This window comes from Equus quagga, chromosome 15 (assembly GCF_021613505.1).
Source record: "Equus quagga isolate Etosha38 chromosome 15, UCLA_HA_Equagga_1.0, whole genome shotgun sequence".
NCBI lineage: Eukaryota > Metazoa > Chordata > Mammalia > Perissodactyla > Equidae > Equus > Equus quagga.
The window spans coordinates 10,368,786-10,381,983 of record NC_060281.1 but is presented as its reverse complement, the minus strand read 5'-3'; the positions used below and the strand labels follow the sequence as shown (position 1 = coordinate 10,381,983).

The window sequence follows — 13,198 nt, the reverse complement described above, 5'->3', positions numbered from 1 at the left end:
TCACCTGATTATATAATCTTGGTCATGGAAAGTATCTTAGATATCGCCTAGTTCACCCTCCTACCAGAACACCAGTCATTTCTATCCCATCTCTGATAGACTAGCTAAATCTCCACAAGATTTTGGTGGAAATTTGGTAATGCCTGGGGAGTGCCTGGCCCGTGAAGCACAGGTGACTTCATCTCAGGCCGTTTTGATTGTTCACACATGTAGTAGGCTAAATGGTGGCCCCACAGAGAATAATCCTACTCCCTGGAAACTGTGAATGTTGTTTTATTTGGAAAAGAGTCTTTGCAGATGTGTTAACAACTTTGCGATGGGGAGATTATCCTGGATTATCCCAGTAGGCCCTAAATTCAGCACGAGTGTCCTTATAAAAGAGAGGCAGAGGGAAACTTGACACACAGGACAGGAGGAGACAACGTGACCACAGAGGCAGACTAGAATGGTGTGGCCACAAGTCAGGGAATGCCGGCAGCCGCTGGAAGCTGAAGAAAGTAAGGAACAGATTCGCCTTTAGGGCCCCTGGAGGGAGCATGGCTTTGCTAACACCTTGATTTCAGCCCAGAAAAACTGATTTCAGTCTTCTAACCTCCAGAACTGTGAGAGAATAGATGTCATTGCACTAAGACATAAGACTGTATAATTTATTACAACAGCCAGAGAAAACTAATAACATACCCTTAGATCAAAAAACACGCTTGTGGCCCAACCAGTGAACAGTCCAAAAGAGCTTTGCAGGCTCAGCTCTGTGAAGACGGCCTGAGACGGCAGCCAGGGGCATCAGCTGTAAATCTGAGATCAACAAATCCCCAGGTCTTACCACACGAATTACAGCTAAACCAGACCTTCCATAGCCCACAGGTGGATAGTTCAATCTTTGAGCAGAACTTTATATTTTTCACTGTTAAATTTTGTCTTTTTGATGAGACTAGAGGTCCAGCTTTCTTGATCTATTACACTGAGTATTCTTCCCCTCTATAGATCTGATCAGCAGACCTTCTCTGACTTCATCCAAGTACCCGCCCGATACAAAGAAAAGGGGAAAATCAAGAGAGTCCCTTAGGGTAAGCCAGTAGTCACCTCTCCGGAGGTTCTCTCATTCAGCAGACAGGAAGCCATTATGGGAAGATAAAGTCAACTGTGTCATGGAATTCACAACATAGCGACATTTAGTTCCTTAACGCCTGTGTATAAAATGAAAGGTTCTTCCTAAAATGCCAGTTATATCATGTTGCTCTTGTTCCCAAAAACTTCCAACAACATCCTTGGCTAACCAATCACATCTGCTTCTTACCTGGCTTCACCATTTTCTGTCCAACCTGATCTCCTTCCAGCAAACCCTTGCCGTCCAGCACGTCAGGCTGACTGTGTTCCACTCGACCCCATCTCTCCTCTGCACCCAGCTTAAGTCAATTCCCTGCCCTGGCACAGGCCCTGACCACTGAGAGCCACCCAAAGCCTCCTGGATCTGATCTCTTAAGACCCTCATTGTTTGCCACTCCTTCTGACACTTTATTCTCTGCTGCTCTGCATAACTGTTTAATAGTTTTAGACACATGTATTTAATACCTCCAACAAAATAGCAAGCTGCATGAAAACAGAGGACTTCCTAAACTATTATTTCAAATACAGCCCTGATTATACTGAAGTTCAAAACAGCGCATTGAAAGTAAACATAGTGCAATTCTGGACTTTTTCTATTGATGAGGAATTTACCACCAAGAAATCATTATTCTTCATGCTGAGAAGACATTCAGAATTTCTCAATCCCAAACTATCATTCATTTACATGGGACCATTTCATACTCTTCCATGTACCTCTTACTATCTTGAAATTGTCAAGATTACCAAATCAACTATTTTATTTTTTAAAGATTGGCACTTGAGCTAACAAGTATTGCCAACTTTTTTTCTGCTTTTTCTCCCCAATCCCCCCCCCAATACATAGTTGTATATTTTAGTTGTGGGACCTTCTAGTTGTGGCATGTGGCACGCCGCCTCAACATGACCTGATGAGCGGTGCCATGTCCACGCCCAGGATCCGAACCAGCGAAATCCTGGGCTGCTGAAGCAGAGCACGTGAACTTAACCACTCGGCCACGGGGCCAGACCCCCAAATCAACTATTGTTTTCACGCTTATAAAAGCCTAATTTGCTTCCAAATTCTACATTTCGGGCCTTTAACCAGACATTTCCTCAAAAAGTTTTTAATCCCTTCTCTACTATATACACTGTTTTCTCTTATAACACAACAGAAATAACTTAAATGTCAAGTCGTTATTTGTAAAGATATCAGACCAATGCCCAATGTCCAAGCTCAGCTTCCCCCTCTACTCTAATCACTCAACTCTAGATTCACCCTTAAGAATTCAGTGTAGTAGAGAGCACAAAGGATCTGGAGTCAGGCAGACTGGGGTGTAATTTTCACTTCCTCCTTAGACTGTTCTCCAACCAATGGAAGATTACATAATCTCTCAGCCTTATTTTCCACACAAGTCCTGAGAATGACTAGCTGTATGACCTTGGGAAATTATGAAACTTCTCTGTGCATGAGTTTCATCATCTGTAACAGGGATAATAATAGTCAGGACCTGTCCATAGGGACTGTTATGAGAATTAAATACATTAAGACGTGAAAGTGACAGAACTTGGCACGTGGCTACCTTTCAAATAATATTAGAAGCTATTATTATTAATACTGGTATTAATATTGTAAAGTAGGGGTTCAATAAAAGATAGCTACTATTATGTTTTAAACCATATTAGAATATCATAGGTTATATAAAACGGAACTGATGGTTAATTATAATATTTATTCATTTATCTATGACATGGTTTCTCAAAGAGTAGCTCCAGTTCCACAGCATCAGCACTTTGTTAGAAACACAAATTCCTGGAATTTCTTAGACATGGAAATTTTCAGGCCCCACCCCAGATCTAGTGAATCAGAAGCTCTTGGGCTGGGGCCCAGCAATCTATTTTGACAAGCCCTCCAAGTGAGTCTGATGCGGCTAAGGTTTAAGAACCACTCATATAAGCCTAAAGTCTTGGGGAAAAAATCTTATTTGCAGATTTTGAGAACCAAAATACTTCATTATACTTTCAGAAGAGATATTTTTCATTAGCCCTTTATAAAGTCAATGCTTCAAAACTTCCATTTCATCTGTGCCTGTAGATGTAAAATTACTCAATGAGTATGCAACAGTCAAGAACACAGAGCAAGTAGAGCTTTTTTTCCTATTCCCTTTAAGTTATCACTGTGTTCTCAACTTGGGGATTTACATTTCCTTCCAGCCACCAAATCAGAAAATAAAGAATAGTGGGACTGATTCAATGAAGCCATGAAGCTGTTGACTTTACAATGTGGGCAAAGGATATCTATGCCCTGAGTAAATTAAGCTTTCCAAAGACATGATGGAGCAGAGATAAAAATCTGATAGTCAATTGGGTGTCTCCCACATGCTAACTAAGTAGGTTACTAACAGACAGGGTGTGGCTCAACATTGGCATCCAGGGCCTCTTTGCCTTCAAATGCATTTATGTAACAATAAATTAAAATTTAGACCAAACATCTTATTACACAAAGTTAAGGAATAAGTTGATTGTATAGCTAACCAGTGCTGAAGAACACACCTCCACTACAAATTGCCAGCAGACGGATGCAAGGTTATATGGACTTCTTCAGGCTTCAATCATCTCCTAAAAATCATTCATCCCCTTAAATTATTCCTCTTGAATACAGTCTCTCAATCATGGCTCAAGTTCTAATTCTTGGTCCAAGTAAACAATTTAAAAGGAATTTTCTAATCTTTGATAGCTGTTAAAGTCCTTCTGAAAATAAAGGGCTTCCTTTTTTGTTCCCCTGAAAAGCAAGGCAAAAGCTAAATCATAGGCATTTAAATCTTAGTTGCCATTTCTTATACTACTGTCGTAAATTTCTAGACAGCAAGACAGAACTGCATGTGACCAGTAACAACACAGACTAATATGAGACCCTCTAGTAAAGTGCCATATGGACATAAGTAAACACTGTAAATAATAAAAGAATGTCACCAATTTTATATTTTAGAACTGCTCTCCAGGTAAAATTTAGCTAACCAGTCACAGGTATTTTCAATAACAACCAACTCATGTTTTAGTACTATAATTAAAAGGATGCTAAAGAATAATGCACAAATGTTACTGACACCAATCGTTTACCTACAAACGATAATTTGCAAGGTCGGCAATCCAGTCAGCTCAGTGTGCAAGGAGACTTGTAGAGGTAGCAGGTTGAAGATGTTAACTGGACTTTATTCTTAAAAGTACTCTGAAGAATGATGAAATCAAAAGGAAAATACTCTTGCCAGAACAATCAGTTTAAGGACAGGCCTAGTCCACAAGTGAAATATCAGAATTCTAAAATTTAAATACATTTGGAAGAAAGCCAGAGACGCCTGTGCGCCAACAAATATAAGTTTTAATTAAGCAATCTGTTTACTTTAAACAAATATAATTTTGACTCGGAGGAATATAAAATAAGGCTATATTAATTTTTTCTGGAGAAAAACCAAATATTTTAAGGAAAAAATGTTTATACATATGGATGTAATAGTAATTTAAGCAATCATTTAAAAGTTCCACAATGTTTACTTTCCTCAATCACATAGACTTTTAAAAATCGACTATGCCAGAGTCATCCCCTAGGCACTGGGTATATGCTATTTTACAGCTGCATACATCATAACTTCCTAAATCACAGTGAATAATTAGTGAATAGTTGGAATTATAAGGTAGAGGAAAGTAAACACAACCTCATAGCCAAGGGGACCTGCTGGCATACCTGCAATACATCACAGTGCAGAAAGAAATCAACCCTGGGACACAGCCTCTCCTTCTAATTCACATTCTCATTTCATGACTTCCAGTGCAGCTCCACCAGTAAGCAGCTGTGGTAAGCTTCCTCTTCTGTTAAATGAGGGAAGCGAACCAGAGGATTTGGAAGACGCCCTTCAAGTGTGAACCTAAGTGAAATTATGGCTGAGGACCAAAAATTGCCAACCTTTCAGAAGTATGATAAGTCTTCATTGACTCCCTTTCTGTGAAGAGAGTGTGTGCAAAAAGAGGAAAAGAGGAGTAGAAAAGGCCTTTGGGCCCCAAAGTCAACCCATAAACAAGTGAGGAATGGTGTGTAGGGAGGAGGATACAGCTAACAGGATTACCTGCTAACTATCTCAAGTTAGAAGTTAGTAATTCTTCAGTGTGCCAGCAGGATGCTAAGGCAAGGAGGCAACTGGCCAATCTATCTCCTCAATATACCCTGAATCTGAAACCCCAGCCTTCTCTAAAATGAATAACTAAAAGGAAAGTACTTGAGGTTAAAAAAATGGATTTGAATAAGGGATACAGAAGGGCTCCAGAGGCAATTTACACAACATGCCAAGTATCAAGCTTTATGCTTAGATGGACTATCTCATTTAGGTCTTCACACGAATTGATCATTGCCACCATTTTACAGATGAGGGCCTGAGTAGGTTACGGTCAAACAAGTAATAAATTGCAAAGCCCAGACACAACCCTGTGTGCCTGACCTCTTACCACCTCCCATCTTTGACTTACATGTCCCAGACTGACAACCTTGAGGAGACATTCTTCTTTCAAAGACAATTTTTTTCCAAGTTAGCAGAATATACTATTTATAAAATGAAAAATCCAGTGAGGAAAAGTCTGTTCTGGGACTAACCTCTCAATCACCTCATGGCCCCAAGGAGCAGAACTACCAAGAATGGTTCTCCTTGGAGCCACAACTGAGGGGAAGAGAACAAGATAACATAATTACATAATATTAAACTAAAATAAACAAATAAAACAATAATTTAGAAAGGGCAAAATTTTAAAGAATTATTTCAAAAGATGGGGAACACATCCCTAGCCTCAGTCAACACTGCTCAGAAGGCACGCTGAGGGCAAGAGCAGTCTTCAGAGCCTGGGCCCCTTAGGGCCATCCCAGTGCACACCCCTGGGGCTGTGATGGGCACCCTTAGTGCACAGGCAGCATTCCTCCCCTCTTCTCCCTGCTTTAACCTCCTGCCTCGCACCTTCTCTCTTTTCTCCATTGACCCTCCTTCCCCCCACCCATGGCTTAAGAGCTATTTATGACTACAGTTAAAACTGATAATACAGAGAATACACATAGAATTATTCAAATTTTATCTAAATGATTTCATTGTCACTGTTTTTCTCTCCTCCCCCATCAATTACGCTTCCTTTTTTTTTTTTTGGTGAGGAAGATTGGCCCTGAGCTAACATCTGTTGCCAATCTTCCTCTTTTTCTGCTTGAGGAAGATTCTCCCTGAGCTAACATCTGTGCCAATCTTCCTCTATTTCACATGTGGGACACCGCATGGCTGATGAGTGGTGTAGGTCCATGCCTGGAAACTGAACCCTGGCCACTGAAGCAGAGCATGCTGAACTTAACCACTAGACTGCAGGGCTGGCCCCACTCTTTCATTTCATTGATTCATTTCTCATAGTCATCCTTTCCCTTAACATTTATATAACATGATCCCATTTTATTAAAAACTCTTCATATAATATACTTTTCATTAATTGAAGAGGAATATGGTAAGGCAAGAAAGATATGGACCTGCTTCTCTCCTTTCCCTTTTTCTCCCTGAATATAGTATTTCAGCTGAAGAATATAAGAAAATCAATATAGAAAAAATATTTCTTTCTAGTATTACGATTTTTTATCCAAAATTCATGTACTTATTTTATATTTCCCACTAATTGGATTATGACCAAATGACCACCTACAATAACAGTGTCCAACATTCCTTTTAGAGACAAAATGAAGTTGACTACACATGCAACATTCCTTTTATCATCACTTGGATCAAATATGGAAAACACTACATGACGGCTGAATTTTCTCTAGTTAACTAGTAACAACAGAAACCTTAACAGTCTGGTGCCCCAAAATGTTTTAAGATATTTAATTATGTTTCTCCACATGAAGTTAATGCTATAACTTCTACACATAAAGGAATGAAAGATTAAAAAAAACTATGTTCTCACATATTTGAGTTTTGTGCCAGAAATGTCAGGGCACAATTGTCAGGATTATAAGGAAAGGCTACTTTGAACTGACACTAGAACAAAACAGAAGAAGAATGCAAGCAACTGACAGCGGGAGGTGGCCAAGACTCTACTGCCTAGCTTCCCCTCTCTAATATGGCTCCTCATTTAGGAAGAGCTAATTTTAAACTCTGACCTGCAACAGATTTCGAGGGGAAAAAAAGCTAATTTGATTATAACCCTAATCAGTTGGACTGCCACCTATCTATAAAATGCTTATTTTCCCAATTCTTACTGTGGTACAGCAGAATTAAGCCTTAAATCTTTGAGATTTGCCATTTTACCAAAAAAGAGGTCACCTATCCCAGGAAAATCAGAATCTGAACCCTTGCTGTCGGGCTAGGAGGCTATGTGTGTGTAACCATTAAATTAAACCACCCTGGAGGACTGTTGGAAGGATTAAACGATTTATTGTATGCTATGCATACTACATACAATGAGAATACTTTTGCCAGGCACTATGATGGGTCTTAGGAGTAAATAATACAGCCTTTGTCCTCAAACAGCTCAACTAGTGTTCTGACATCTTTAGCAAAGGCAGCCTCCTTATACTCAATCATCCAATTTATGAACCACTCATAAGATGAATGGCCCAGTCCAACATGCCTGGCACATAGTAGGCCCCCCAAAAGTATCTGTCTAATGCCAGTGCTACAGTGCCCATGGGGTCCATCCTCATTTATGCTTCTACTTGTCTCCGGTGCCCCCCCCCCCAGCAGCTGTGACTTGATTACCAACCTAGAACCAGAGCAGCTGCAGTCCAGAAGACAGGAGGCAACCCTTTGTGCCCCGCCCCACACCCACCCCCCGACAGTGACAGCTACAAAGACTGCTAGGCCAGCAGCCACCAAAGGGGCACTTCTTCATCAGAACTCTTGTTTCCCTTGGATTCAACTCAGAAATGGGAAAATCTTGCCAGAGTCTTCAGCTCCAAAGTTCCACTCCCCCCGCCTCATCCCAGCCCATCTCTGCCTCCATCTGTGGAAAGAGCCCTGCTCACACTATGCACACGGTACGGGCAGGATGAGACAACAGCATGGAAGAGGGTAGGTGAACGGTTGGCATCCTTCATTAGAATTCATAATACATTTCCTCACAGGAGCATCACAAAGCAGAGGGTCTCAATCTTTTATCTCTTGCCAATACATCAGAGGGTTCAGCTCCCCACAGTAACAGACACTCCCTACAGAAGTGATTTTTAATTGGGAACCGGGTGACATGCCCCTGAAAGACATATCAGAATATGGTAATAGGATTTTGTCAATGGGCAGTGAGAGGGAGGGACTGAAATGCCTCTCGGGTAATTCTGATATGCTCCCTGAAATAAGAATCCCTTTTATAGAGGGTTATTAAGGCTATCACATTATTGGTACCACTGCAATGCAAAAGGACTTGTAGGATAGCTTAAGAATATGACCACATTTAAAATAATGTTTCTATATGAGAAAACTTTTTCCAAGTCTCAAACAACAGACTTAACATATCACCTATTTCCAATTTTAGGGCTGTCCATAAAAGGTGGTAAAAAGTGACTGACAGCTCATTGTGAAATTCTAAGGGTTCTTTAACTGAGATTTATGGAAGGACTTCAGTGGGGTCCAATAACTCCATGAAATTGTTTGCAAACTTTGTACACATGTGTATTTTTCTGGAGAGCTTAAGTCAGATTCTCAAAGTGACCCATGGCACACAAATAAATATTAATTTAAGAACCACCACTATTAATTAACTGCATCATAGACAGAGAAATGGAGACATAAGCACCAATCCCTGGGTCACGCTGTCCAGAAGAAGTAAAACGAGTCTAGACTTCTGTCTCTACAATCCACCTCTCATTCTCATCCATTCTCATCCTCTGCCATCCACGTAAATCTGATGCCAGAACTTGGTTTGAAATCTTGAGAGAAAAAAAATCTCACTGAGAAGTGAAGCTTTTCCATGCCCTAACATATAAATATTTACATATTTCTTAAACTGCCAAGATTTTTTAGGGTCCAATAATAATAGGTTTTACTAATGTCACAGAATTCACTATAATCACTGGGTACTTATCTTCCCACTCCCATCATTACCCACAGGCCACACACCAAACAATTACAGATGCTTAAAACGCATGTGAAATGCCCTAGAATTTAAACTTGTAAGGTGATACTGAAAAGCTGTGCTTCAGGGCTATATAATCAATTACTGCACAATAAATTAAACAAAACAATTCGAAGATATGAAAGAAATATACACTGACCTTCATGAGATGCTGATTTATCCATTTTGTAAACGTTTTCTTTTGAACTTTGTCCCGTTCATCTGGAAAGGGAAAAAAAGATATAAAATAAGGTTGGTAAAATCTATGAATAAGAGACTTCAATTGTGATTATACATATAAACAAAAATAAGGTATTCAAAAGATACTGTTTGGTGCATTTGAATCTTCTTATTAAATTTTGGCAACTTTAGGCTATCTGTAAGAAAGCATTAAAAAGCTCTCCGTCAGACTGGTCTCTTCCCAGTGTTGTATCTGCCAACATTACTCCATTACACAGATGCCCTCTGCGCATTCTGTCGTACCACCTCCCCTATCACCACTACTACCACCAGCAAGTTGTCTAAACTAAACTTTACTAGCTTTGGGTGAGCCCTTGCATTGAACTTTACCACATGTGGCATCTCATTTGGTCTTCACAATTAATGAGAGAGGGCAGCTGGTTTCATCCCATTTTACAGAAGAGGAAATCAAGACTTAGAGAGGTTAAACGACTTGCCCACGATTATTCAGCAAATAGTTTAAAGTTGTGATAAAACGCAGGACTTACATTCAAGCCCTTTGGCTTGAAGTGGACTCTGATTTAATTACTAACCACGCTGCCTCTCCCCTGGATTCCCCATTTGGAATCGTCTGGTAAAAAAGAAACACCCCAACCAGATCCTTGCTGCGGAGAGCGATCCTGCCCTGGTTACTACAAACATGGTGCAGAGAAGGGTGAGGGATGGGTCCTTATGATCTAAGGAGAAGGAGTATTGGAATGTTCTGGTTCATCAAGCCATCATTTCAAAAGATAATCTTCCAACGTCTAGAGCTAATATTCAAAGCCGCACCACCCTGTTCCTCCAGGCTTCCGGGCGGCAACTCCCTGCGTTAGCTTCCTGCCGCCCTTCTCACTGCATCTGGGAAGAGCTCCTTCTTTTTCATTTGCGGTCTTCTTTCTTCTCCTGTCACGGTTCAGATGTTCTCCATCCCCTCCCCGGGGGTAAGACATGTCTCAGTCTCTTCACCTCTTTTCTTCCTCATTCTTTATCCCTGAACCCTCTTAAACTATTTTAATGGAACTAAAGCTTCTTTGAAAATGCTTGCCCTATTTATTAAAAGTACTTATGCCCTTTAGAATAATTTAAATATAAAAATAAGTCAACTGGGAAAAATATCTATGAGACAAAGGTTACTAATATTAATGTAAAAAAACAGAAGTAAGAAAGAAAAAGATGAGCTGCTTAATATGTAACTGTGCAAAAGCAGAGAGGTAATCCGTTGAAAAAAAATGAATGCTAATGGCTAACATATTGAACAGCAGAGATATGGAACAGTCTCATCATCACAGAAATTTCTACTGGCAGCACTGCTCTAGAACAATTTGCCAATAAATATCAAGCACCTTAAAAATATACTACACTCTTTCCCAGCAAGTCTACTTCTAAAATTTATTCTAAAGCTACAACCATGGTTGTGCACAAAATGTTCCTATGAGAATATAAATCAGAGTGTTTCCAACAGCAAAACAAAAGTTTTGAAAAAAACATAAATGTTCAGTGATAAGGAGATGGTTAAATAAATTTGAGTAAAGCAATCCAATGGGTTTGTTCTGTTTCGATTCTTTGCCAAGCTACTCAACAATGGCATACTACTTGGAGCTCTCATATACTTTAATGCCAACAGGAAAGGACGGGGCAGGGACCACGTAACTAGTTTGTATTTCATAAGCATTTCTTCTCCAAAATACCTCCTTGAAACCTTTGCCATTTGCTATCCTTGTCTGGGAGAAACAAAAAGGTCTCCCTTTTTACATAAACATGTAAACATAGCCGTCCATTTGGTCTGCCCATAACAAATTCCTTTCAGTGCCCCAAAGTTCTAGTCTACTTCTTGACTTAACACTGGTATTAAAAAATTGGAGAAGAGGTTGCAGAGAGCATATCCAGAAGACAGAGCTTGCTAAATCTGAATATAAATGCTCAGAATTTATGCTAAAATTGTTAAATTTGCCTGACTCCCAATATAAATCCCCAGGCACTTTGCTCACAACTACTTTGCCAAGAAAAATGATATAAACAATTGTTAACCAACATTATTACCCACCAAATATTTATTAAGTCCTCTGTCGGCCCTTTTGGGGCATCATCTACACCTCACCTCATCTCTGCCCCATAGAAGATGCCATAATGCCTATATGTATTCAACAAATAAATGTCATGATGTGAATTAATTATGTTTCAAAGAGGACAATTCAACTCAGAATAACAATGTCTAATTACTTATATACTTAAATACAGTCGTATATATACCACTATATCTCTTAAAGCAATATACGGTGTCTTAAATGTCTTTCAGCCTTGCTATTCGTAAAGAGTTCAGAATGAACCTAAATCACTGATTAGTACCTAAGGCAAGAGCAAAGAAAGAGAAGCAGTCTACTAGTCCTCCTTACTGATAAAATGCAAATTCTATGCTTCCTTCATACTCAGTCATTCGCTCCAGCATCTATCAGGGGCTTTGATGAGCCCAGTGCCATGGTGGTACTGGGACCACCAGGCTGGACAGAAAGAGTGCTGGCCTTGCTCTCTAAAGCTCATCAGCTAGAGAGGGCACCTGACATGAAGGCACTGTGATAAGTGTGCCAACTGAACAAAGGATGTGCCACCCAGCATGTAAGCAAGCACAAACGAGAGCAAGACCAACCCTGACCAGGGCAATCAGGTGGGGCTTGAAGGACAGGAAGTAGAGTAGCAAGAGAGGTCAGCCATGTGCAGCCCTCTCCACGGAAAAGAACCCCTGATGTAATCACCTGAGATTGAAAGAGCATAGTTAGACCCCATGCATTGTGATTCCCGCCAGAGGTGCTTCCACTACCCCAAGACACTGTCACCTTTCAAATGGAAGTGCTGGACACTCAACCAGGACAGGGTGTGGGGGAGCCTGGCCCTGCTGAGTGATGTGAACTTTGGACCAGTGAATGCAAACAACAGAACCTCTGCGCCAAAGTCTAGTCCTCGTGTCACATTTTCAGCAGGGCTTCCCTAAGCCTCCAGCAAATAGAAAACAGAGTGGGAAAGAAAAAGAAATACTTCCTGTGTAATACCCAGATTATTCCGTCCAATTAATAACCTAGGACCCCAATGTTAAACCACCAAGAAAAAACATTACAATGTATTACTAATTGAAAATCCTTATAAGTCTAAAATAATTTCATTTTTATGTAACTTGATATAGAAGCTAAGTCATTCCTGTAACTATCCCCCAAAATTTTATTAATTTATTGAATCATCACATAGCAATATGAACTGTAACAAATTTATTCTGTCCCATTAAATTTAATGTATTACGTGTACTATATAAACTCCTCTCTTCTTGGTACATGATGGCTAATAAAACCTATTTATTATTTTCTAAATTAATAACAATTAGTCCCCTAGTTGAAGGAACAGAAAGAAGTAGAACACATGTTCTAAAGACCAATCACTTACTGGTTAATTTCTTACCCATGTGATATATCAAGAAAGCTGATGTAAGCAAATAATTGACCTCCAAGTACAGATGATAGATTCACTTAAATAATTCAACTATAAAAGGTTACTTTGATCACTGAGGTTTTGTTGTGGCAGTTGTTGCTAGATGCCCAAAAACAGGGCTGAAAATGTAAGGTGGGTGCTAAATATCTGGCAGGCAATACTGAGATAATATATGGAGATTATGATCTACAACTAAAGTACATGAGTAATGTATAAAAAATAAAGCTAACTAAATAAGACACATAATTCATAAATTCTGATACTGTTTTCTAACAGTAACAACCTGAATCTTTACTTTTAG

The 13,198-nt window shown here is 39.7% G+C and overlaps 1 protein-coding gene across 21 annotated transcripts in view; it reads right to left on the bottom strand.

The window, feature by feature from the left end:
* The window catches only part of DST (dystonin), a 439,342-nt gene that overhangs the window by 239,864 nt on the left and 186,280 nt on the right, over nucleotides 1–13,198 (bottom strand). For all 21 annotated transcript variants that reach the window (XM_046639567.1, XM_046639575.1, XM_046639568.1 and 18 more), the window contains one exon: nucleotides 9,362–9,423. In XM_046639567.1, the coding sequence (XP_046495523.1) occupies nucleotides 9,362–9,423 (62 nt within the window). The remainder of the gene's footprint in view (nucleotides 1–9,361; nucleotides 9,424–13,198) is intronic.